This window comes from Caretta caretta, chromosome 11 (genome assembly GCF_965140235.1).
Source record: "Caretta caretta isolate rCarCar2 chromosome 11, rCarCar1.hap1, whole genome shotgun sequence".
Lineage (NCBI taxonomy): Eukaryota > Metazoa > Chordata > Testudines > Cheloniidae > Caretta > Caretta caretta.
In genome coordinates, this window is record NC_134216.1 from 71,065,847 (window position 1) to 71,088,832 (window position 22,986).

At 43.1% G+C, this 22,986-nt stretch overlaps 2 protein-coding genes across 2 annotated transcripts in view; both read left to right on the top strand.

Annotated features, from left to right (window-relative positions):
* Positions 1-22,986, top strand: part of DRC11 (dynein regulatory complex subunit 11) — a 163,715-nt gene that overhangs the window by 119,321 nt on the left and 21,408 nt on the right. Inside the window, exons 12-15 of the mRNA XM_048870111.2 lie at positions 6,965-7,026; positions 10,316-10,398; positions 13,692-13,799; positions 17,928-18,127. Of these exons, the coding sequence (XP_048726068.1) occupies positions 6,965-7,026; positions 10,316-10,398; positions 13,692-13,799; positions 17,928-18,127 (453 nt within the window). The remainder of the gene's footprint in view (positions 1-6,964; positions 7,027-10,315; positions 10,399-13,691; positions 13,800-17,927; positions 18,128-22,986) is intronic.
* On the top strand, positions 2,558-4,459 carry LOC125645094 (uncharacterized). Its single transcript, XM_048870114.2, has 2 exons — positions 2,558-3,253; positions 3,907-4,459. The coding sequence occupies exons 1-2, from the start codon at positions 2,800-2,802 to the stop codon at positions 4,089-4,091; spliced, it is 639 nt and encodes a 212-aa protein (XP_048726071.2). The 5' UTR covers positions 2,558-2,799; the 3' UTR covers positions 4,092-4,459.

Consider the following 22,986-nt stretch of genomic DNA (forward strand, 5'->3'; position numbering starts at 1 on the left):
CTAGGAACCTTTCCGTTCGCACCGGCAGCATCTACACAAGGGAATTACAGCACTTTGGTGCACAACCCCGTAGTCTGAACTGCGGGGCAGTGTAGACATAGCCTTAGGATACTCAGTGCTTAGGTACAGAGCTGTGAAGACGTTTCCCTGCACTACTTAAGAAAATGTGCAGTAGCACAAGGCCATTGCTGTATCATTTGCAATCTGTAAAGGAGATACATTAGCTGCTGTGATTACTTTCAGAATCTGCTTCTATCATTTTTAAAAAGTTGCCTTCTTCTCTAATGTCCCCTGTGAGTTAGCATAATATGACATGGTACAAATATGCTAGTGAGCATGCTGCCATGCTGCCCTCCATGAGAAGAAAAGGCTTCTTCACCTGCCATCTAGGGATCAGTTGCAGCCCATAAAACACTTGCAAATGGTTCAGAGAGAGCTGGTTACATGGCGATGCTCCCCTCTTTTCCAGGCCCTGAACTGCACTTAAAAGAGAGCTAAAAAAAATCCAGGAAGTACTTTCTCCATGCTACTTGTCCACATAAGCAATTGATGTACCTTCCACAGGTACGTTGTACAATTGCAAATGAAGGGGAAGTGGCCAATGCAATTTTGACTTGGAGGGAAAGTGTCTCTATTAAGATCTCCTCCACCTTGTGCTCTAGAATCCTGCTGCAGACTGATTCTGTGTATGCTTACAGCAACACCTGAACTGTTCATAACCCGGTTAGTGATCACACATTAAAGAGACAAGACCCTGAGTGCACCCCACTTAGGAATGGAGATGAGGCACCATTAGATCAGCCAGAACTAAATGCAGTTTTATTATACAGTAAAGGATATGCAAGAAAGTGGAAAATAACCATGAATAAATGGGACACCTACAAAGTGGTTAGGGGATGGAATAGATGGACACATTTAAAGGTAAAATCAAATAGGTTTTCATAACTGATTAGCCTGTTTGCATTTACTATACAGTAAAAGCATCTGTCAATAAGATATATTTTGTAGGAAAGCCACAGTCTAAAATTCACATTCTCTCTTATCTCGGTGCTTGCCAGATTTCCCAGAAACAGTGATGTTAATTAGGAAAACACATTTTTTCCATAAAACAAATATTTTTTTAAGCTTTTGAGTTAGTTTACTGGTGAAAATGCCCTGAAAAAGTTACTAGTTGGCCAATAAATTCAGCATATGTTCAGTGTCTTTATAAAGAAAAAAATCATCTTGTCTTCCCAATAAGTACCCATGATGTTATAATTTCTTCCAATTTCCTAAAAAATACAAAGAAACAATGCTAGAGAAGCACTGGCAATAACCCATTATAGCCAGTATCTCCACAATCTCCCAGTTGCTACTACAGTTTGATACATACTTTTCTGACGCCGTCACTAAAGATGTTTGCGTAACGTTCCTTGTCCTATAAAACAATACACACTGCTAGGACTATTTACATAAATAAGTCTGTGGTATAGTTCTGCATATTTGGATATGTTTGTATTATTCTAATGCAGGTCCATTACAAATATTAGCTTTCTCCAGTTGTCTCTTAACTATATAGCTCTGGGTACGTCTAGATTATTTACATTGTATTATGAACAATAACAGATGATATGAGCAGCAGATTGTCTAAAGTATGATCCGGTCTTTGGAAAGTTATAACAGATTCATTTCTAATCATTGCTGATTTATTTCGGGAACCACAGCATTTTCCAGATAGCTAGATAGGATTTTTTTTTAAACTGGAGTGCTGCATAAGGGTTTGTGAATAATTCAATAAAATAATAAATAAATGCATGAGTAGGAGGTTATATAGTCTTCCCAAGGGTTGAGGAAACTAATCGTTTAAGCTCATGCCTGACTTTAAATGTGTGGAGTAGTCTCATTGACCTCAACAACATTGATGCTTCAGTGCTTTGCTGGACTGGGCCTACTACACCAAGCTCTAACTTCACTGTGTGTTACACACATGGATTAACCAAGTGCTGTCCTTAGTTAATTGTTATGTTGATAAGTATATTTGTGTCTAGTGACTTCTAATGACTATGGAGAGTGCTAGCATATGTGATTCCCATACTTGTGTTTATTTGTTTTCCATGGGGTTTTGCAATTTGTGAGGAAGCCATTTGCACAATATGTAGTCTCCTCATAATGCTTCAGTTACTGTGGAGAAAATCCCAAGAGAAGACCTGCTCTAGTTATCCTGACCTCATGCTACTTCTTCCCTGAGGCATTACAAAGAGGAGGCAGGAAGGAGTTTACTGGTTAGGGCACTAGTCTGGGACTCAGGAGACTTGGATTCAATTCCTGGCTCAACCACAGCCATCCTATGGGACCTTAGGCAAGTCACTTAGCCCTGGTCTACACTACGAGTTTAGGTCGAATTTAGCAGCATCAGATTGATTTAACCCTGCACCCATCCATACAACAAAGCCATTTTTGTCAACTTAATGGGCTCTTAAAATTGATTTCTGTACTCCTCCCTGATGAGGGGATTAGCGCAGAAATAGACATCACAGGGTCAAATTTGGGTTAGTGTGGACGCAATTCAACGGTATTGGCCTCTGGGAGCCATCCCACAGTGCTCCATTGTGACCGCTCTGGACAGGACTCTAAACTCAGATGCACTGGCCAGATACACAGGAAAAGCCCCGCAAAGTTTTGAATTTCATTTCCTGTTTGGCCACCATGGCGTGACCATGCAGAGCTCATCAGCAGAGATGACCATGGAATCGCAAAAGAGCTCCAGCATGGACCGAATGGGAGGTACTGGATTTGATCGCTGTATGGGGAGATGAATCCATGCTATCAGAACTCCATTCCAAAAGACAAAATGCCAAAATATTTGAAAAAATCTCCAAGGGCATGAAGGACAGAGGCTATCACAGGGACCCGCAGCAGTGCCACATGAAACTTAAGGAGCTCAGGCAAGCCTACCAAAAAACCCAAGAGGCAAACTCCCGCTCGGGGTCAGAGCCCCAGACGTGCCGCTTCTATGATGAGCTGCATGCAATTCTAGGGGGTGCCCCTACAACTACCCCACAACTGTATGTGGACTCCTGCAAGGGAGTCTCACGCAACAGGGATGAGGATTTGGGGGACGAGGAAAATGATGAGGAGGGGGAGGTTGAAGAGAGCGCACACCAGGCAAGTGGAGAAACCATTCTCCCCAACAGCCAGGAACTATTTATCACCCTGGATCCAATACCCTCCCAACCTGGGCTCCCGGACCTTGAAGGCAGAGAAGGCACCTCTGGTGAGTGTACTTTTGTAAATATAATACACCGTTTAAAAGCAAGTATGTTTAATTATTAATTTGCCCGGAAGACTTGGGATGCATTCGCAGCCAGTACAGCTACTGGAAAAGTCTGTTAATGTGTCTGGGGATGGGGTGGAAATCCTCCAGGGACATCTCAGTGAAGCTGTCCTGGAGGTACTCCCAAAGTCTTTACAAAAGGTTTCTGGGGAGGGCAGCCTTATTGTGTCCTCCATGGTAGGCCACTTTACCACGTCAGGCCAGTAGCATGTAGTCTGGAATCATTGCATAAGAAAGCATGGCAGCGTGTGGTCCCAGTGTTTGCTGGCATTCAAGCAACATCCATTCTTTATCGCTCTGTGTTATCCTCAGGAGAGTGATATCATTCATGGTCACCTGGTTGAAATAGGGGAATTTTATTAAAGGGACATCAGAGGTGGCCATACCTGCTGGGCTATTTGCCTGTGGCTGAAAAGAAATCATCCCCACTGTTAGCCACGTGGTGGGGGGAGGGGTGAAGCGATCATCCCAGAGAATTGGGTGGGGGGGGTTGTTGGGTTTGTGCTGCACGTTAACCCAAAAACATCAGCCCCTCTTTTTAAATGGCCAATGTGTCTTTTTCAATTTTAATCTCCCTTTTTTTCCTCCCACAGCTGCAAATGTTTCAACGCTGCAACTAGCATCTCCGTCCCAGAGGCTAGCGCAGATAAGAAGGCGAAAAAAACGCACTCACAATGAAATGTTCTCTGAGCTCATGCAGTCCACCCAGATTGAAAGAGCCCAGCAGAATGCATGGAGGCAGACAATGGCAGAGTCCAGGAAAGCACAAAATGAATGAGAGGACAGGAGGGATGCGCGAGAGGATAGATGGCTGGAGCAACAGGAGAGGTGGCGGGATCAAGAGGAATGGTGGTGGCAGTGTGATGAAAGGAGGCAGGATGCAATGCTGAGGCTACTGGAGGATCAAACTGATATGCTCCAGCATGTGCTTGAGGTGCAGGAAAGGCAGCAGGAGCACAGACCGCCACTGCAGCCCCTGTGTAACCTCCCCAAGTCCCATAGCCTCCTCACCCAGACACCCAAGAATGCAGGGGCGGGGGGAGCCTCTGGGCACCCAACCACTCCACCCCAGAGGACTGCCCAAGGAACAGAAGGCTGGCATTCAATAAGTTTTGAAGTGCAGTGTGGCCTTGTCCTTCCCTCCTCCTCTCCTCCCCCACCCCACCCGGTGCTTTGCTCCTCCCCTACCCCTCCCAGGCTACCTTGGCAGTTATCCCCGCATTTGTGTGACAGATTAATAAAGAATGCATGAATTTGAAACAACAATGACTTTATTGTCTCTGCAAGCAGTGATCAAAGCGGGGAAGGGAGGGCAGCTGGCTTACAGGGAAGTTGAGTGAACCAAGGGGGCGGGTTTTCATCAAGGAGAAACAAACAGAACTGTCACACCGTAGCCTGGTCAGCCATGAAACTGGTTTTCAAAGCTTCTCTGATAAGCAGCGCACCCTGCTGTGCTCTTCTAACCACCCTGGTGTCTGGCTGTGCGTAATCAGCGGCCAGGTGATTTGCCTCAGCTTCCCACCCCACCATAAATGTCTCCCCCTTACTCTCACAGATATTGTGGAGCACACAGCGAGCAGTAATAACATTGGGAATATTGGTTTCATTGAGGTCTAACCGAGTCAGTAAACTGCGCCAGCGTGCCTTTAATCGTCCAAATGCACATTCTACCACCATTCTGCACTTGCTCAGCCTGTAGTTGAACAGCTCCTGACTACTGTCCAGGGTACCTGTGTATGGCTTCATGAGCCATGGCATTAAGGGGTAGGCTGGGTCCCCAAGGATAACTATAGGCTTTTCAACATCCCCAGTGGTTATTTTCTGGTCTGGAAAGTAAGTCCCTTGCTGCAGCCGCTCCCACAGACCAGAGTTCCTGAAGATGCGAGCATCATGTACCTTTCCCGGCCATCCCACGTTGATGTTGGTGAAACGTCCCTTGTGATCCACCAGTGCTTGCAGCACCATTGAAAAGTACCCCTTTCAGTTTATGTACTCTCTGCCTTGGTGCTCCAGTCTCAAGATAGGGATATGCGTTCCGTCTATTGCCCCACCACAATTAGGGAATCCCATTGCAGCAAAGCCATCTAGTATGACCTACACATTTCCCAGAGTCACTACCCATGATAGCAGCAGCTCAGTGATTGCATTGGCTACTTGGATCACAGCAGCCCCCACAGTAGATTTGCCCACTCCAAATTGATTCCCGATTGACGGGGTAGCTGTCTGGCATTGCAAGCTTCCAGAGGGCTATCACCTCTCACTTTTGAACTGTGAGGGCTGCTGTCATCTTGGTATTCTTGTGCTTCAGGGCAGGGGAAAGCAAGTCACAAAGTTCCATGAAAGTGCCCTTACGCATACGAAAGTTTTGCAGCCACTGGGAATCATCCCAGACGTATGCAGTCCCACCAGTCTGTGCTTGTTTCCCGGGCCCAGAATCAGCGTTCCACTGCATGAGCCTGCCCCATTGCCACCAGGATGGCCAAATTGCCGGGGCCCAAGCTTTGAGAGAAGTCTGTGTCCCTGTCCTCATCACTCTTGTCACCGCGCTGCCACCGCCTCCTCGCCTGCTTTTGCAGGTTCTGGTTCTGCATATACCGCATGATAATGCGCGAGGTGTTTACAATGCTCATAACTGCTGCGGTGATCTGAGCAGGCTCCATGCTTGCCGTGGTATGGCATCTGCAGGAGGGCAGAGTTGCAGGGGAAGCGGTGGTTGGATGACCAGTTTTGCAGACCTACTGCACCGTCTGCTGCCAGGGCACAACAGCTGAGCGGGCTGCATGCTTGCTGTGGTATGGTGAGACAAGAGCAGCCCAGCAGAGTTACAGCAGAAGTGGCCCTGTGAGACCACCAGGCGAGCAGGAGAGCAGAGTGCCAGCAGAAGCGGTGGATGACAACAGTCATATAGAGGACCTGCGAGGTGCATTCATAGCATCAGGAGAGCAAGAGAGTAGAGTGACAGTGGAAGTGGTGGATGACGACGACAGATATCAGTCCTACTGCACTATCTGCTGAAAGCAGTATGGCGCCCGCACGGAAAAAAGGCGCGAAATGATTGTCTGCCATTGCTTTCACGGAAGGAGGGGTGACTGACTACATGTACCCAAAACCACCCGCGACAATATTTTTGCCCCATCAGGCATTGGGAGCTTAACCTAGAATTCCAATGGGCGGCGGAGACTGCAGGAACTGTGGGATAGCTATCCACAGTGCAACGCTCCAAAAGTCGACGCTAGCCTGGGTACTGTGGATGCACTCCACCGACTTAATGCGCTTAGTGCATTAATGTGGGGACACACACAATCGATTGTAGAAAATAGCTTTCTAAAAAATCAACTTCTATAAATTCGACCTAATTTCGTAGTGTAGACATACCCTTGGTCTCCTTTGTGCTTCAGGTTCTCATCTGTAAATGGAAATAGTACTTCCCTATCTCACAGAGTGCTGCAAGGATACAATCTATTCCTCAGATACTATATTGGTGAGGACCACATAAAAGTACATAGATAGTGGAAAATACAAATACTGACATATTTAGGTTTATTAAAGTTGGATCGGCAAGTTTTGGCCTTCGTATCAGTTCCAATAGCATTCAGCTCTACATCCCAACTACTTATGTCATTAATTACTGTCTACATTTATGGTCCTTAGAAAAAGAAAAAAGGGAAGAAAAGTGGGAAGAAAAAGAAGGAGAAAGATTTGACTCCCGACAGGTAAAGAATGCACCTGTTCATCCTGAGAGTTACATTGTGACAAAATTATGTATCCTTTATATTTGCCACACTGCCAAACCCTTTTTGTTTTGTTTAATTACAAAAGGACAGTGTCAGAACTGGTAGGTTTACATTTCAACCTACCAGTGCCAACAGCCTCACACTCATGAGGAACCCTACAATAAACAGAACCATTTGGATAACAGCTATAAATATCCACAGACGTCTAGAAATAAAACAAACCCATCATGAATTTGCAAAATGTTCATTTTAGTCTCTTTGCAATATTTCAAAGTAAAATTTGTTCTGTGTTGTCTGTAAATGCTACATGACCTCTTGACTGATAGGTTTGTAATGCTACCCATTACAAAACAAATGCTGCTTTGATGGTGTACATTGTACAATAATGACCTGTGCTGTGTATGTTTCCCTTTAATTATGCTGTTTTCAGTAGTTTGTACAAGCCAAGGCCCTGATCCTGTAAAGACTTACACATGTACTTCAACACCCAGACTTCATTGATACCATTAGGACTACTCACAGTGCATACACATAGCATGCATGTAAGTCTTCGCAGGCTCTTGGGCCCAGTTCTTTAACAAGACCCTTTTACTTTTATTCCCCCAGCCCCTCACCAGCAGGTGCAGGAACACCTGGCAGTCTCAGATGTCTACAGATTTTCCATCCAATTTAAAGTCCCTGAGAAGAGAGGCTGTAGCCAGCCCTAGTGAAATACCGCAATAAAGCAGCCTTTGTTTCTCATGTAAAAAGTACATGTCATAGATCAGTCTTATTTCTCGTCTGACCAACATAAATTCTTGAGGGCACCTTACAATTTGTTAAATATTTCTGTTCTGAGGGCAGAGTTTATTTTACTTGAGGGGTTTGAGCAAATTCCATGTTTTGACACCTGCATTTTCAACATTCACATGATACATCTACTGAGAATCTGCCCATTTTTCACCTGTACATATAATACAAAACCTATGCTGAGTTATCACAGCTAGCACCAATTTATCTAGTAGAAGCGTGGAACAGGGACGGATTGCGCTCCTAGGCAGCAGGGCCTAAGAGCACTGTAGAGACAAGTATGCTCAGCACCTGGTGGAAAGAAGTGCCTTGCATTATGATCCAGTCCTATTCACTTGTATAGGATTTAGCACAACTGGGCCCTTTGGGCACTACCGCAATACAATCGATCAAGAATGGTGTCTTATTTTGGTTTCAAATGTTAAATCTCTTAAGCCAAATAAGTAAGTGTTGAAGACATATTTCATGGAAGTGTATGGAAGATGACCTCTCATACCATATAGCAGCTCCAGGGTCTATCAATTAAATGCATGTGCACGTTTACAATTATTATACTTATTTACACATATATAAACATACACTTATACAGCTGTAATGCTGATGCCTCTGGGTGGGTCAGCAGCATCAAGGATTGAATTTGGGACTCTAGATCTTAATGCATGAGGCTCTGCTGCCTGATCTAAAACACCCAGCTCTCTTAGCCAAGGCTGTAACGAGCACAATCAACGTCTACTTGACCTACCCACCTCTATGGGGGGGACAGGGTGCCACACCTATTAGGCCTGGCTTACTCAGAAAATATGTAATTATTATAATACTATGCTATTAGTGACTTATTTTAATACTATATGATATGCTTTTTAGTAGCTAGCTTGTTATGGTAGTTTATTTGGCCTTTAAGTTTCACACATTGGTCTCGCCTGCTGTTCAGAAGAAGGGGTAAAATTCCAGAAATAGCTAAAAAGGGTTCATGTCTATCTTTGTGTGTTGTTACGTGGTAGAGAAACACAGGGGCTTCAACTGATAGAAGGGACTGAGCGTAACACACTTCCACATGGAGGAGACTCAGTTCATGCATCATTAAATTTGCACATTTAAAATAATAATGCAGGAGTTATGGCTCTTACAGCAGTGCTATTTGTCCACATTATGCCTGCTGAACATTTTGTGATATACACCTAACATAAAAATCATCACGTTACACATTCAACTATGAAAACAAGAACCCGAGTGGCAGCGTTAATGTTGTAGGCACATTAAATTTTGCATTTCCTTATTACTGCTTATGTATTAATTATGCACTGTGTGGACATCAAAAATTTAGAATGAAATGTCTATTTGAAAACACACAACACATGAAATTATTGGCCAACTTATACCTATTATTAAATATTTGTATTTTTTTAGTAGTACTGAAATGCCTCAGTTAGGATTGGTGACCAAAATTATTAGAGGCATGGAAAGACTTCCTTATGAGACACTGAACAGATTGGAACTGTTTAGCTTGAAGACGAGATGAATAAGAGATGATGTTAAAGGTATACAAAATATTGAAAGATCTTGAGAAGGTCAAGTTAGGCACTCTTATTTACCCTCAAAATATAAGACGATGACCTTCAATTAAAATGGAAGGCAATATACTTATAGTGTGCAAAGAATTATTTCTCGAAGCAATTTTAATTAATCTGTAGATCTCACTGTCAAAAAATATCATTGATGCCGAGAGTTTAGCAGGATACCAAAGGGGGAAAAAAGGATTGGACAGTTACATAGATAATGAGAAATCCACATTTACATTAGACAGATAAAAAAATTCCAGGGTATAAATCCTCATTTCTTAGGGCAAAAGACACCCACAAATTGACAGGAGATAGGAAGAAACTTCCTCAATGAACATGTTATTCCATAATTGTCCACTTCATGATTTTTCCCCACCTTCCTCTACAACATTTGGCTCTGGCCCCCATCGGGGAGGATACTGAACTAGGTGGACCATTGGTTGATCCAGTATAATAAATGATGTGATGTTCTTAAAGGAGTGGAAGTTGGTCTATTGAAAACAGAATAAATTCTAGGAAGATTAATGAATTACTAATTGCAGAAGCATAACATTATGAGCTGTTATTCGGATTTTAAAATAATTTCTCAGTAATTGGTATTAATGAATGAGTACAACAGTAGTCAGTGATCTTCATCACCTGGAAATAGGTAGTCATAACTGCTATAAGAAATCATGTGGTATATAAGGAAATAAAAGTGTAGGACTATTACTTAAAGGGGAAGGAGAACAAATAACAGATGACACATAAAAGTCAATAATGATTAAATATTCACAGCAACAAATTATATATTGGTCAGTAAAAAATTATATATTATAAAGCTAAGGATGTGTAAATGTTCCATTTAGTTTTGTTACTGACGAATTGGACTGTTTTTGCAGATCTCTAGAATTTTCTGAAATTATGTATCTTGTCTGTAGGACCATTGATTCTCTGTACAAGGAACTAGTAGAAGAAGGATTACTAATAAAGCCCAAGACAGTGAAACTCTCTGATTATGTTGGTAATGTATACATTTTTAAATGTCTTACATATCAGAGCTAATGTATATCTTGAATATTATGAGAACACTTCATCCATAGTGCACTCCAGTTTGGCTGCTTATAAAAGATGGATGAAATAGATTGAATGAAACAGTTGACCAAAAATGCAAGTCAGAATAAATTCAACCCTCTTTTTAAGATTTGAAATATGGGTTTGTTTTCTGCATTTTTAAACATGTTTGCATGCCACTACTTTGTCATTCCTGAATTTGTCAGGTGCCAGAAAGAGAAGTACCAAAATATCGTAAGAAGCTGTTCTCATGTTATTTACAGTCCAGACATAACCAAGATTTCAGGAAAACCTTTTCCTAGGAGTTTTCCAGTTCAAAGATATTTGGATTTGGAACATCCAAATGTTTGTATGTTTTATCTGATGAAACATGCAAACCTTCCAAGGTTCACTAATCGCTATGACCAGTCAAGTCAAGGATGAAATGAAGTACAGTTGCAATTTCAATAAGATTCTGGGACAAAATTTTTAAACCTGAGTGTGTAAAGTTAGGCACTCAAATCAACAGAAGCCTGATTTTCAGAGGTGCTCGGTATCTACAATTTGTACTGTTGAAGTGCCTATCTATGGAGCTAGGCAATACAATGGAACCTGAAGGCATAGCGGCATGGTGTTTTATATTGTGTCCAAAATATTTTCCAGAAAATAAAATAGTAGCCAATATTATACAGCCTCACATACACAAATAGAAAACCCCAAGATAAAGCACCATAGAAAGATCTGAGTGCAATGGGGCTAGTGTTCAGAGAAGAAATGCAATCTCACAGTGGCTTGATACACTCTCTGAGATTGTTTTGGGACATTCACTAAAACTGAACAAGCTGCAATATATCAGGGGAAAAACCCACTAATTTGAAGGACCACAATTAAAGAGCTTGTCAGTACCTAGCACGTACAGTGCATCTGGCCATTAATATGGTATATATCTAAGCAGGAAAAATGGGAGTCTTTCATATCGGCTGTAAGTGCCATGTTTTTATAAACTGTTAAAAGCAGCACTTATTGCCAACAGAGTGCTTGCCCACTCTAGAGAATGAGCTGGTATTGGTATTCTATTCATTGCATACTCGTTAAAGAGCATAGAGTGCTGAGAGTAGTAATGGAAGCTTTTCATTATTATTGCACTCGCCCAACCACTACCAGCTGTCCTTCCCAAGGTCGTTTATGGCTGACAGACATTTCCATCACAGACACTTTGAAAGACCATCTTGGGCAATAGGCTAGCTAGTGGCTGGTAACGTTGTAGAATTTTGTAAAAATCAAAACATCCTCTCACAATTTTAATAAAATACTCAGCACCAAATCCTCAAGTGCACCAACTGGAGGGGGGGGGGCAATGATGGCTTGGAGCCATCTTTGTAATCCCTTGATCCTGAAGCTTTCAGGGGTCAGTTTGACTCCTGTCATAGCTTAGGGTGGCCTCAGGGCTGCTCTAAGTTGCAGCACTGACCTCCTAGGAGCCATTACACTGGGTGGGGGATCACTGTAACACAGAGTGCTCATACCCAGCACATCCCCACTTAGCCCCTATTCTGGGTAGGCAGGGGGGAGGCATACAGCTGTCAAAGCCAGCCCTGCCCCAGCAGAAGATTCTCTCACGTTCAGGGAATTCTCAGCTTTTCATTTATGGCAGCTTTAAGTCCCACTTGCACTGTCAGAGTGAGGCAAACGGTACTTAGCATTTCCCAGGAGCGAGGCCTAAAATCTTTGGCTTTATATCAAGTCAAAAGCAACATTTAAAGTTGCAAGGTTAGAGTTATGGCCCATAGAGAAATAAATGAGTGCCCCTCAGCCCTGAGTCCTGAAATCCTAGAAAGGTCGCTCTCTCACTCACCGTTCTTGGGGAGAAGACAAAGGGCAGAACTGTGCAAGAAGCCACACAATGAGTAAAGGTTCTGAAACGTCCGTCCCTATGACAAACCGACATTGCTGAACTAATTTTCTTGGTGACCTTATCTAAATTAGTCAGAGAATATCCATCATGATTTATGGCCAGTTGCAATTAAACCCTTTGATGCCTTCTAATTAAATCTCTGAAGATTAATTTCTAGCCAGTTCTTTTGATTTCTCCTTAAATAAAAGATAAAACCTGAAATGAATTTTACCCTCAAAGGGGGAGGGGAGGCTATGCCAGTGCTTGTCCATCTCCTTGCCCAAACTATGACTATGCTATATCTCTCAAATCTCTCTCATTTTATACCTAATTTTACATCTATCCCAGACAAGCTGGATGTTCTTCCTTCCTATTTGGAAGTTAGCATCATCAAAATACAAAATAGTATTAGGTACAGAACATGTTATTTATGCTAAAGAAATTAATCCATCCTAAATGTATTTTTTCTGCACTATTAGTGTATGTCTACGCTGGAGGTGACATTTCCAGCTCACAGCGTAGTCTTAGCTTCATGGGTACAATCTTGTCTGAAACCCTAGGAATGTACTTGGTGCGGCTAGCCCAGCCCATCGCTACACTGCTATTTTGCGTGAGCTAACATGCATCTACTCAAGCTGGAAATTACCTCTACAGCTCCAGTGTAGACGTAGCCTTAATTTTCTTGCTTGTGTCCCATCCTTCTGGATCTTTGTCCCATTATGTCCTATATGTGATTACAGCTCTCTAACAAGATGAGGCAGGACTCTAGCTTTAGACTGCTTCAGTCTGCAGCAGTGCATTTCACTCTACTTTTAAATAAAAAAGGTGAAGTGCGATGCAAAAAACCTGAACACAGACTGCAGTGCAGAGTGTCCCCACTAACTAAGATGTGGTGGGAATTATGGAGGCAGGCAGCATTCAGAAAAAAAATTAAGTAACCTTTTAAACAATATATTTTTCCCCCTTTGAAATCCCTTAGATACATCTTGGTTCATTGGTGATTCCAAAAATATGACATCTCAGCTCCCCAAATTCTCTGCTATTGATGTGATTTATGGTGTCAGTAATGATTCTTTTGTGAACCACAAAGTTTCTTTAAAAGGTTATTTAAGACTTATTTCTCTGCTGAATGCCTTCCACAACCTGCTTAGTAGGGAGAGTCAGCACAGGAATGTATGCTTAACTTCCTTTTCCTTCTAGGCCTGTATTCCATGGCAACATTCCCCTACTTGAGTCCCTTACCCCTGACAGAACTGGGTTTGCTCAGAGCATGCAAAATTTGTATTCCATGGTAGTTTTTCATTATTTGAATTATGCATTTTATAACAATACAGTGTCACATTTATTAAGCCCATGCTTCCTCCCTGCAGGCGAGTACAGCTATCTGGGGACTACGCTTCGTCTGGTAGATATAGAGCCAATGCCCTCTCTCACAGATGTCAGACAGCTAATAGCACTGTATGGAATATTGCCATTAGGTAAGAGCACAGCAAAAATTACTAAAGGGCAGAATATGATGGTTTGCTTCCTGCCAGTAAAATACATTTTTACTAGCTTTGACAGTGCTTGATTGATTGTAGTCTAAAGCATTTTGCAGTATAATTGTTTTTCAATTAAGCATTCTCAGTGAAGGCCATATCATTTTAATAGTGTATAAAAGAGCATGCACATGCTATTGTCAGGTATTGCATTTCTTTGCCATCTCTGTTTGCATTTTAATAGTTTGTGAATGGCAGCATATAAAGAAAATCACATGGGAAAGATAATAGCTAAAACAAGCTCCAGTGGTTAAAATCAATCAAGTTAAGGGAAGGGCTAAGGCTGCAATTTACCTTTTACAAGCTGGCTAATGTTACTTGGAACCAAACAAGGTGAACAGTTAAGGAATTAGCCTGAGTAGATTTCAGATAGCTGAAAGAGAGCACTTTTAAATGTCCTTGTAGTTTTAAATGCCAGCCACTATTAATATGAAACAAGGCTTAGTTGGGTTTTTTAAACATACTGTCTGCCCCGATATTTTTTTCAAGACTGACAGGATGACTGTAGGCCAGCCATGAGGAATCCAGGCACTTACTACATAAAGGGGCTTTGCTTCTGCTATTTATAGCTTTATTTCATAATGTTTTCACTTTTGGGAGACCTCTGTCAGAGGATAGGCAAGTCCTCGGCCAGCCAACTCAGTCCTATGTAGCCTCATTCTCTGCCACTCAGTCCACTTGTTCCACCTCAGGCCAGAATGTCCCTGGCTCTTGTTTTGGTGTTAGGATGGAGGGGAGCAGGGAGCCTTCTCTTCTCCTTCCCCTCCCTTTTGTGTGCCTTTAACAAAGACCAGGGACAAATGCAATCCTTGTGCTCGGGCTGCTCTCTCTGTACACACTGGAACACACCATGTGCATTCCATGGTGCCAGCCCCCTCTGCACGGGCTCACAGTGCACCATGGGGAGCAGGCTGCACCATACAGAAGACTCTTCCCATCCTACAACTATGGGAATTTGGAAAAGAGGGAGCGAGAGCTTTCCCTCAAAGGGCTTGTCCTTCAGGAGCAAGTTAGGTTGTATTAGTTGACTCCTCAAGGCTGAGTTCTAACATTACGTTAAATGTAACTTTGCAGTCAGCATAGACAGGGACCTTCACTTTAAGACCATGTCAGCTGGTCATTGGCTAACTCTACTAGAACCATAGGTTTAACCAGCTGATACAAAGATAAACATGACATCCCTGTCTACACTGCAAGGTCATGCTTTAAACTAATTTTCTAGGGTAATCAAGCCCAAAGACTTCCTGCCAAGGTAAGAGCAGCCCATAAACCTTCTCCCATTAATTGGAGAGAAAATGAGAGAGAGGAAAAATACCCTCAACCAGTAAAACAAATATAGGCTGTATTTGTAAATGTGTGTTAAAAATATATTGCCTGAAGCCAAAAAGTCTCAGGAATAATTTCACCTTTGGGTGGTATTTTATGGATGACATTTTACTTAACTGGCCTCAGAACTAGTTAATCATTGTATGAAAGTGAGAGCAAGAGAGAGAGAGAGAGAGAGAGAGAGTAAGTAAAAGCTTTCCCAAAAATATTCACCTGATTGAGAAAATGTCAGCCCAAAAGGAATCTGAGAAAATTATAAGCAGCTGAAAGGAGACTTTCTAATGGAAGTTACATTTCTCTCGAGGGGTTTCTACTGTTCCATTATAATCAATGTATAATAGTAGTAAATTGGTATTAAATGACCAAAAATATTCATATAACCTGAGAGGTTGGTAACTTCACTGCATGGTTCATGGTATTGGAATAAAGGCTTATGATGACATTCATCTTAATACTTTGTTCATTGTAATTTATTTGGCTACTTTAAGTCATTAACACATTGATGGATGGGTTTGTTTTTACTTTTAATAGCATGGTTAGCTAAACAATCGCCTCTCCTTCTGTGGTGGTTGCAGGAGTCGGAGATTCTCTTGCTCTCAGTACCTGGAATAGAACTTTTCCAGAACTGGCAAAGCTCCCGCAAAGGGCTCTCACCTTCTGGACTTTTTCCCCCTACCAATTAGCTGGCAGACAGAAAGTTTGCAAACCCTCAGCACGTGATGAGAGGCATAACTGTTCAAGTTACTTTAGAGTGGTAATCACTACATCAAGATAAGGGCATGTTTTTATGTGGCAAGTAAAAGGCACTGATTTTATTGGACCATCAAGGGAGAGGCAATTTATATGTTTGCTGTTAAGTTTACTGTCTACTTTCCAAATTCTATTATGAGGGATGCTGACCATACTATATTAACAAATATTTTTGTGGCTTTGTCCGTGACAGCACAGATACTGGGTCCTGCCTCTCACTGACGGGCATGATGACAACTACCATTCAGCATTTCTCAGCTCTCTACATCTCCTTTCTCCAGTCCATCCCTCACTAAGAGCAATGAGCAATGCAGAGGAAGATAACCTCTGTGCCATTGCATCTTGCACCACTTGGCTGTCAACGAGAAATCTTACCTGCACCTCTTGCAGCAGCACGTTCTCATTGGAGCATTAAGCACTTTTCCCTTCTCTCACTGAGGAACTCTCCAATCAGCCAGTGGAGCAAAGCAGTGGCTGAAACAACGTCCAGAAATGCAGCAGAAAACAGCTCAGCTTGCTTAGAAGGGAGAGAAGTTCACCTCAAGGAGAGATTCTCCTCAAAGAAGTGTCTGGGGTGGCTACCAGCCTTTGACACTGGAAGCTGTGAAGGAGTCAGAGGTGCTTGGCCCTTCCTTTTCATGACCTCAGGCTCCCTCTTTTCAGTCTCTCATTCTCCCTCTCTAGGGTGGCTTTCCATAGGATGCCACTATACAGAACCCAATCTGTGCAGTCACAGCCAGAGCCACAAAATATTGCCCCTTATCTGCGAAATTGCTTTCTGTGGCTCTGTTAAGACAGTGCAGGCACCCTCCCATTGGGCTTTCCAAGCCCAGGTTTCGACAAGACTCACTGATCCGACTATCAAAGTAGAACAGGCAACCTCATTTCTTTCAGATCCGAAGCATTTAAACTGGAGAAGCAAAGGAGAGAGCTGTAGAGAGCAGTGAAATCTTGGATGGTGATTGGTCATCATCCTCCCTGTCAGAGCAAGTGAAGAGGAGGAACCCAGCATCTGCACTGTCTCAACTAAAAAAGTAGAGAACAAAAAGCAGATTAGCCACTAAATGGGTATATACTATGCCTCTCCTCATAAATGAAGTAGCAGAGTTCTATATAGGGCTTAATCTTTCCTTGTTGGAGGATGACTTGACAACACTCACAGCAACCCCACCCCTGGGTGCTGTCATCACCCAGCTCAGTCAGATAAATTCCATTCCTACAATCAAGGGATCAGACTCTCTCCCACACGTACTAAAAGCAGAAATATTATAAAGAGAAAATTTTCCAAAAAAAGGGTGGTGAGGGAAGAAAGGGGCAAAAGAAAGACTGATGATGACATCTGGTTTTAAATTACAGAAGAATGCTGATCAGGAAAATACTCCAATTAGTTTGTTTTCTTATGGAAGTTGGAAAGTGTCATTTTTGGCGCAGATAAGGGATTCTGCTATTTTATCATATGACAGGAATTTCCTCCCCCTTCCAATTATGAAGTGGGGAACAGCTCTGAGGCAGAATGTTTGTCTCCTCTTTTAAATTAGACCACAGGTATACCTACAACTATACATCTGCCTGACAGCCAACAGGCAGTCAATTAACAGTTAGGTGTAATTGAAGGCAGATGTGTACTGTGCATGGTGTCAGGCTTGTCTTCTGCATGTAACTGTGTGTCTCCTTTTCATTTCAATGCTCCTTAGCCTGTTACAGCCCATATCCAATATTAAGCAAAGTGAAACGGTCACCCTGGACCGGGGAAGAATTTTGCTAAAAGTCACAATTAAAATAAGTTCAGTACTATTGGTTTTCCTACCACGAAGAAAGGCTAACGTATTCTACAGCTGTAAAGTGAATTCTACACCACTTGCTCTATGTTAGTGAGATGAAGAGTTCACATTATGAAATATTTATCAGGAAGAAAAACTGAAGAATCATTCACCGTTACATTTATGGCAGACTTAAATGAAAGCAATAATAGTGCCTTATTACTTTTTATAGGTTCTCAAGCAGTACATGAGAAGGCTCCTTTGGTGAAGGCCTTGTTGCTAGCTGGGCCCACAGGGGTAGGAAAGAAAATGCTGGTGCATGCCATCTGCACAGAAACAGGAGCCAATCTCTTCAACTTGTCTGCCTCTAACATTGCTAGGAAATACCCAGGCAAGAGTGGTCTGCAAATGATGCTCCACATGGTGTTCAAGGTACTGTACTTTTTGACAGTTGATTCTCACTTGTCTGTTGTGTGTTTTTTTATTTCTTCTCTTAAAACTCCTGTGGAATCATATCCTACTTTCTTTTAAATAAGTTCCACTTTTCAGATACTGGGCTCAATCCAGGGGTAATTGGGTGAAATTAGTTGGCTTGCATTTTATATTAAGTCCAACTAGAAGATCTAGTGGTCCCTTCTGGCCTTAAAATCCATGAATCTGTAAGACATAAGAGTGTATGGTGCCCTTGAAATGTCCACATTTCATTCCCCTTCCCCTTGTGGATGATAAATCACCTTATGCCCATTTTCTCAACTTCAAAGAGAAGATCTTCAACAAGCCAGTTGCTCTGCGTTTAAAATAAAGCCAAGAACCAGAGTTAGAGTACACCAAAAAGAAAGCACAGCTGTCCAAGGTCAAAACAAGTCTCATGGCTTTCAAATTTCCTTAAAACAATGTTCTGACAACCAATATGTTCACCACTGTGGAGGATTTAATGTCCCAAGAGAAATCACTTGATACAAGAAGGTTTTTCCATGTCACCACTTGAATGATCTTTGAGTTACCTTGAGTATGAAAAGCATTATATAAAACAAAATTCTGTTCTGTGTTTCTGTTTACTTCAATCAGGAATATTTCTTTGAGATGCAATGTGTAGTCAAATAATGCTCGCTATTGTTGGAGGTATATTTCTTGCACAGGAGTCACTACAAATTGTTCTCTGCTACACAGCTCTCTGGTTACCTGCAGTTATCATTTTGAAAAAGAAATTCTAGCTTAGAATTACAGGAACAAAAATATAAGATAATATATGGTGGGCTTGGAAATTAAACCTTCTGTATTAATTATGAATGTATCCAGACCCCTTACTTAAGGACATAGTCAGGGCCCAATTTGTTCTTTATTCCATGATCTTCACATTTCCGATGAGAAAGGGTGCAGACCTACAGCCCCAGGAGGAATCCTTTAAAATTGAGAAGAAAAAAAAAAACAAGATCTCCCTTTCCCAGTGCCAGAATCCCCAGGAGAGATTATGGATTCAGAATGGCTTTCTCCAGAAAGGAAAAGATCACAGAATCATAGATTAGCACTGGAAGAGACCTCAGGAGGTCATCTAGTCCAACCCCCTGCTCAAAGCAGGACCAACCCCAACTAAATCATCCCAGCCAGGGCTTTGTTAAGCCAGGCCTTAAAAATCTCTAAAGATATTTTACACCACCTCCCTAGGTAACCCATTCCAGTGCTTCACCAACTCCTAGCGAAACAGTTTTTCCTAATATCCAACCTAGACCTCCCCCACTTCAACCTGCGACCATTGCTCCTTGTTCTGTCATCTGCCACCACTGAGAACAGCCTAACTCCATCCTCTTTGGAACCCCCCTTCAAGTAGTTGAAGGCTGTTTTCAAATCCCCCCTCACTCTTCTCTTCTGCAGACTAAATAATCTCAGTTCCCTCAGCCTCCCCTCATAAGTCATGTGCCCCAGACCCCTAATCATTTTCATTGCCTTCTGCTGGACTCTCTCCAATTTGTCCACATCCTTTCTGTAATGGGGGGCCCAAAACTGGATGCAATACTCCAGATGTGGCCTCACCAGTGCCGAATAGAGGGAATAATCATTTCCCTTGATCTGCTGGCAATGCTCCTACTAACGCAGCCCAATATGCCGTTAGTCTTCTTGGCAACAAGGGCACACTGTTGACTCATATCCAGCTTCTCATCCACTGTAATCCCCAGGTCCTTTTCTGCAGAACTGTTACCTAGCCAGTTAGTCCCCAAGCATGTAGCAGTGCATAGGATTCTTCCATCCTAAGTGCTGGACACTGCATTTGTCCTTGTTGAATCTCATCAGATTTCTTTTAGCCCAATCCTCCAATTTGTCTAGATCACTCTGGACCATATCCCTACCCTTCCTACCTCTCTTAGTGGTAGACACTACCATCTTAGTGTCATGCACAAACTTGCTGAGGGTATAATCCATCCCATCATCCAGGTCATTAATGAAGATGTTGAACAAAACCAGCCCCAGGACCGACCCCTGGGGCACTCCGCTTGATACTGGCTGTCAACTAGACATTGAGATATTGATCACTACCCATTGAACCCAGCAATCTTGCTAGCTTTCTATCCACCATATAGTCCATTCATCCAATCCATACTTTAACTTGCTGGCAAGAATACTGTGGGAGACCATATCAAAAGCTTTGCTAAAGTCAAGGTATATCACATCCACCACTTTCCCCATATCCACAGAGCCAGTTATCTCATCATAGAAGGCAATCAGGTTGGTCAGGCATGACTTGCTGTTGGTGAATCCATGTTGACCTTTTCTGATTACCTTCCTCTCCTCCAAGTGCTTCAAAATAGATTCCTTGAGGACCTGCTCCATGATTTTTCCAGGGACTGAGGTGAGTCTGTAGTTCCCCAGATTCTCCTTCTTCCCTTTCTTTAATGATGGGCACTATATTTGCCTTTTTCCAATCGTCTGGGACCTCCAAGAGTTTTCAGAGATAACGGCCAATGGCTCTGCAATCACATCAGCCAACTCCCTTAGCTTACCCTCGGATGCATTCGATTCGGCCCCATGGACTTGTGCCTGTCCAGCTTTTCTAAATAGTCCTTAACCTGTTTTTTTATCACTGAGGGATGCTCACCTCCTCCCAATATTGTGTTGCCCAGTGCAGCAGTCTCGGAGCTGACTTTGTCTGTGAAGACCAAGGCAAAAAAGCATTGAGTACTTCAGCTTTTTCCATATCATCTGTCACTAGGTTGCCTCAGTAAGGGTCCCACACTTTCCCTGACCACCTTCTTGTTGCTAACATACCTCTAGAAACCCTTCTTGTTACCCTTCACATCCCTTGCTATCTGCAACTCCAATTGTGCTTTGGCCTTCCTGATTACAGCCCTGCATGCTCAAGCAATATTTTTAAACTCCTCTCTAGTCATCTGTCCAAGTTTCCACTTCTTGTAAGCTTCCTTTTTGTGTTTAAGCTCACCAAAGATTTCTCTGTTAAGCCAAGCTGGTCGCCTGCCATATTTGCTATTCTTTCTGCACATCGGGATGGTTTGTTCCTGCAGCCTCAATAAGGCTTCTTTAAAATATAGCCAGCTCTCCTGGACTCCTTTCCCCCTCATATTAGCCTCCCATGGGATCCTGTCCATCAGTTCCCTGAGGGAGTCAAAGTCTGCTTTTCTGAAGTCCAGGGTCCATATTCTGCTGCTCTCCTTTCTTCCTTTTGTCAAGATCCTGAACTCGACCAACTCATGGTCAGTGCTGCCCAGGTTCCACTTGTACTTCTCCTACCAATTCTTCCCTCTTTGTGAGCAGCAGGTCAAGAGGAGCACGGCCCCTAGTTGGTTCCTCCAGCACTTGCACCAGGAAGTTGTCCCCAACATGCTCCAAAAACTTCCTGGATTGTCTGTCCACTGCTGTATTGCTCTCCCAGCAGATGTCAGAGGGATTGAAGTCCCACATGAGAACCAGAGACTGTGATCTGGAAACTTCTGTTAGTTGTCCGAAGAAAGCCTCGTCTACCTCATCCTCCTGGTCTGGTGGTCTAAAACAGACACCCACCACAACATCACCCTTGTTGCTCTCTCCTCTGAACTTAACCCAAAGACTCTCAACAGGCTTTTCTCCAGTTTCATACTGGAGCTCTAAGCAATCATACCGCTCTCTTACATACAGTGCAACTCCTCCACCTTTTCTCCCCCACCTGTCCTTCCTGAACAGTTTATACCCATCCATTACAGTGCTTCAGTCATGTGAGGTACCCCACAAAATCTCTGTTATTCCAGTCACATCATAGTTCCTTGACTGTGCCAGGACTTCCAATTCTTCCTGGTTGTTTCCCAGGCTTCTTGCATTCGTGTACAGGTACCTAAGATAACTAGACGATTGCCCTACTTTCACAGTATGAATCAGGAGGCCTTCCCTGTTGCACCCTCCTCCTTGTGTTTCCTCCCAGTGTCCCACTTCCCCACTTACCTCCAGGCTTAGGTCACCATCCCCCAGCGAACCTAGTTTAAAGCCCTTCTCACTAGCTTAGCAAGCCTGCCTGCGAAGATGCTTTTCCCTCTCTTTGTTAGGTGGATTCCATATCTTCCTAACAATTCTTCTTCCTGGAACAACATCCCATGGTCAAAGAATCCAAAACCCTCTCTCCAACACTACCTGCACAACCACACATTCACCTCCACAATTCTACGGTCCCTACCTGGGCCTTTTCCTTCAACAGGGAGGATGGACGAGAACACGACTTGCACCTCAAACTCCTTTATCCTCTTCCCAGAGCCACGTAGTCTGCAGTGACCTGCTCAAGGTCATTCTTGGCAGTATCATTAGTGCCCTTGGGGAAAAGTAGGAAGGGGTAGCAGTCTGAGGGCTTGACTCCATCACATTGTGACACTCCATCACACAGACATTCCATCACATTGTGAATTCTAGCTCCAGGCAAGCAGCACACTTCTCGAGTCTCCCGGTCTGGTCGGCAGATGGATGACTCCATCCCCCTTAGGAGGGAATCCCCGACCACCACCACCCATCTCCTCCTCTTGGGAATGGTGGTCATGGAACCCCGATCCCGAGGACAATGCATCCCATGCCTTCCAGTCAGTGGGGTCTCCTTCTGATCCCTTCCCTCAGATAACTCTTCCAAACCGTTCTCCTCCATAGTATCTGTGGAGAGAGCCTGAAAATGGTTTCTTACCTCTATCTGCATTGGGGGTACATGGGTTCTCCTCTTTCTTCTTCTGGAGGTCACATACTGCCAATTTTCTTCCCGTTCTGCATTGCCCTCTCTGATTCTTCAGCATGCTGTGCCTGAAGTACCAAACGCTGACTTCTATCCAGAA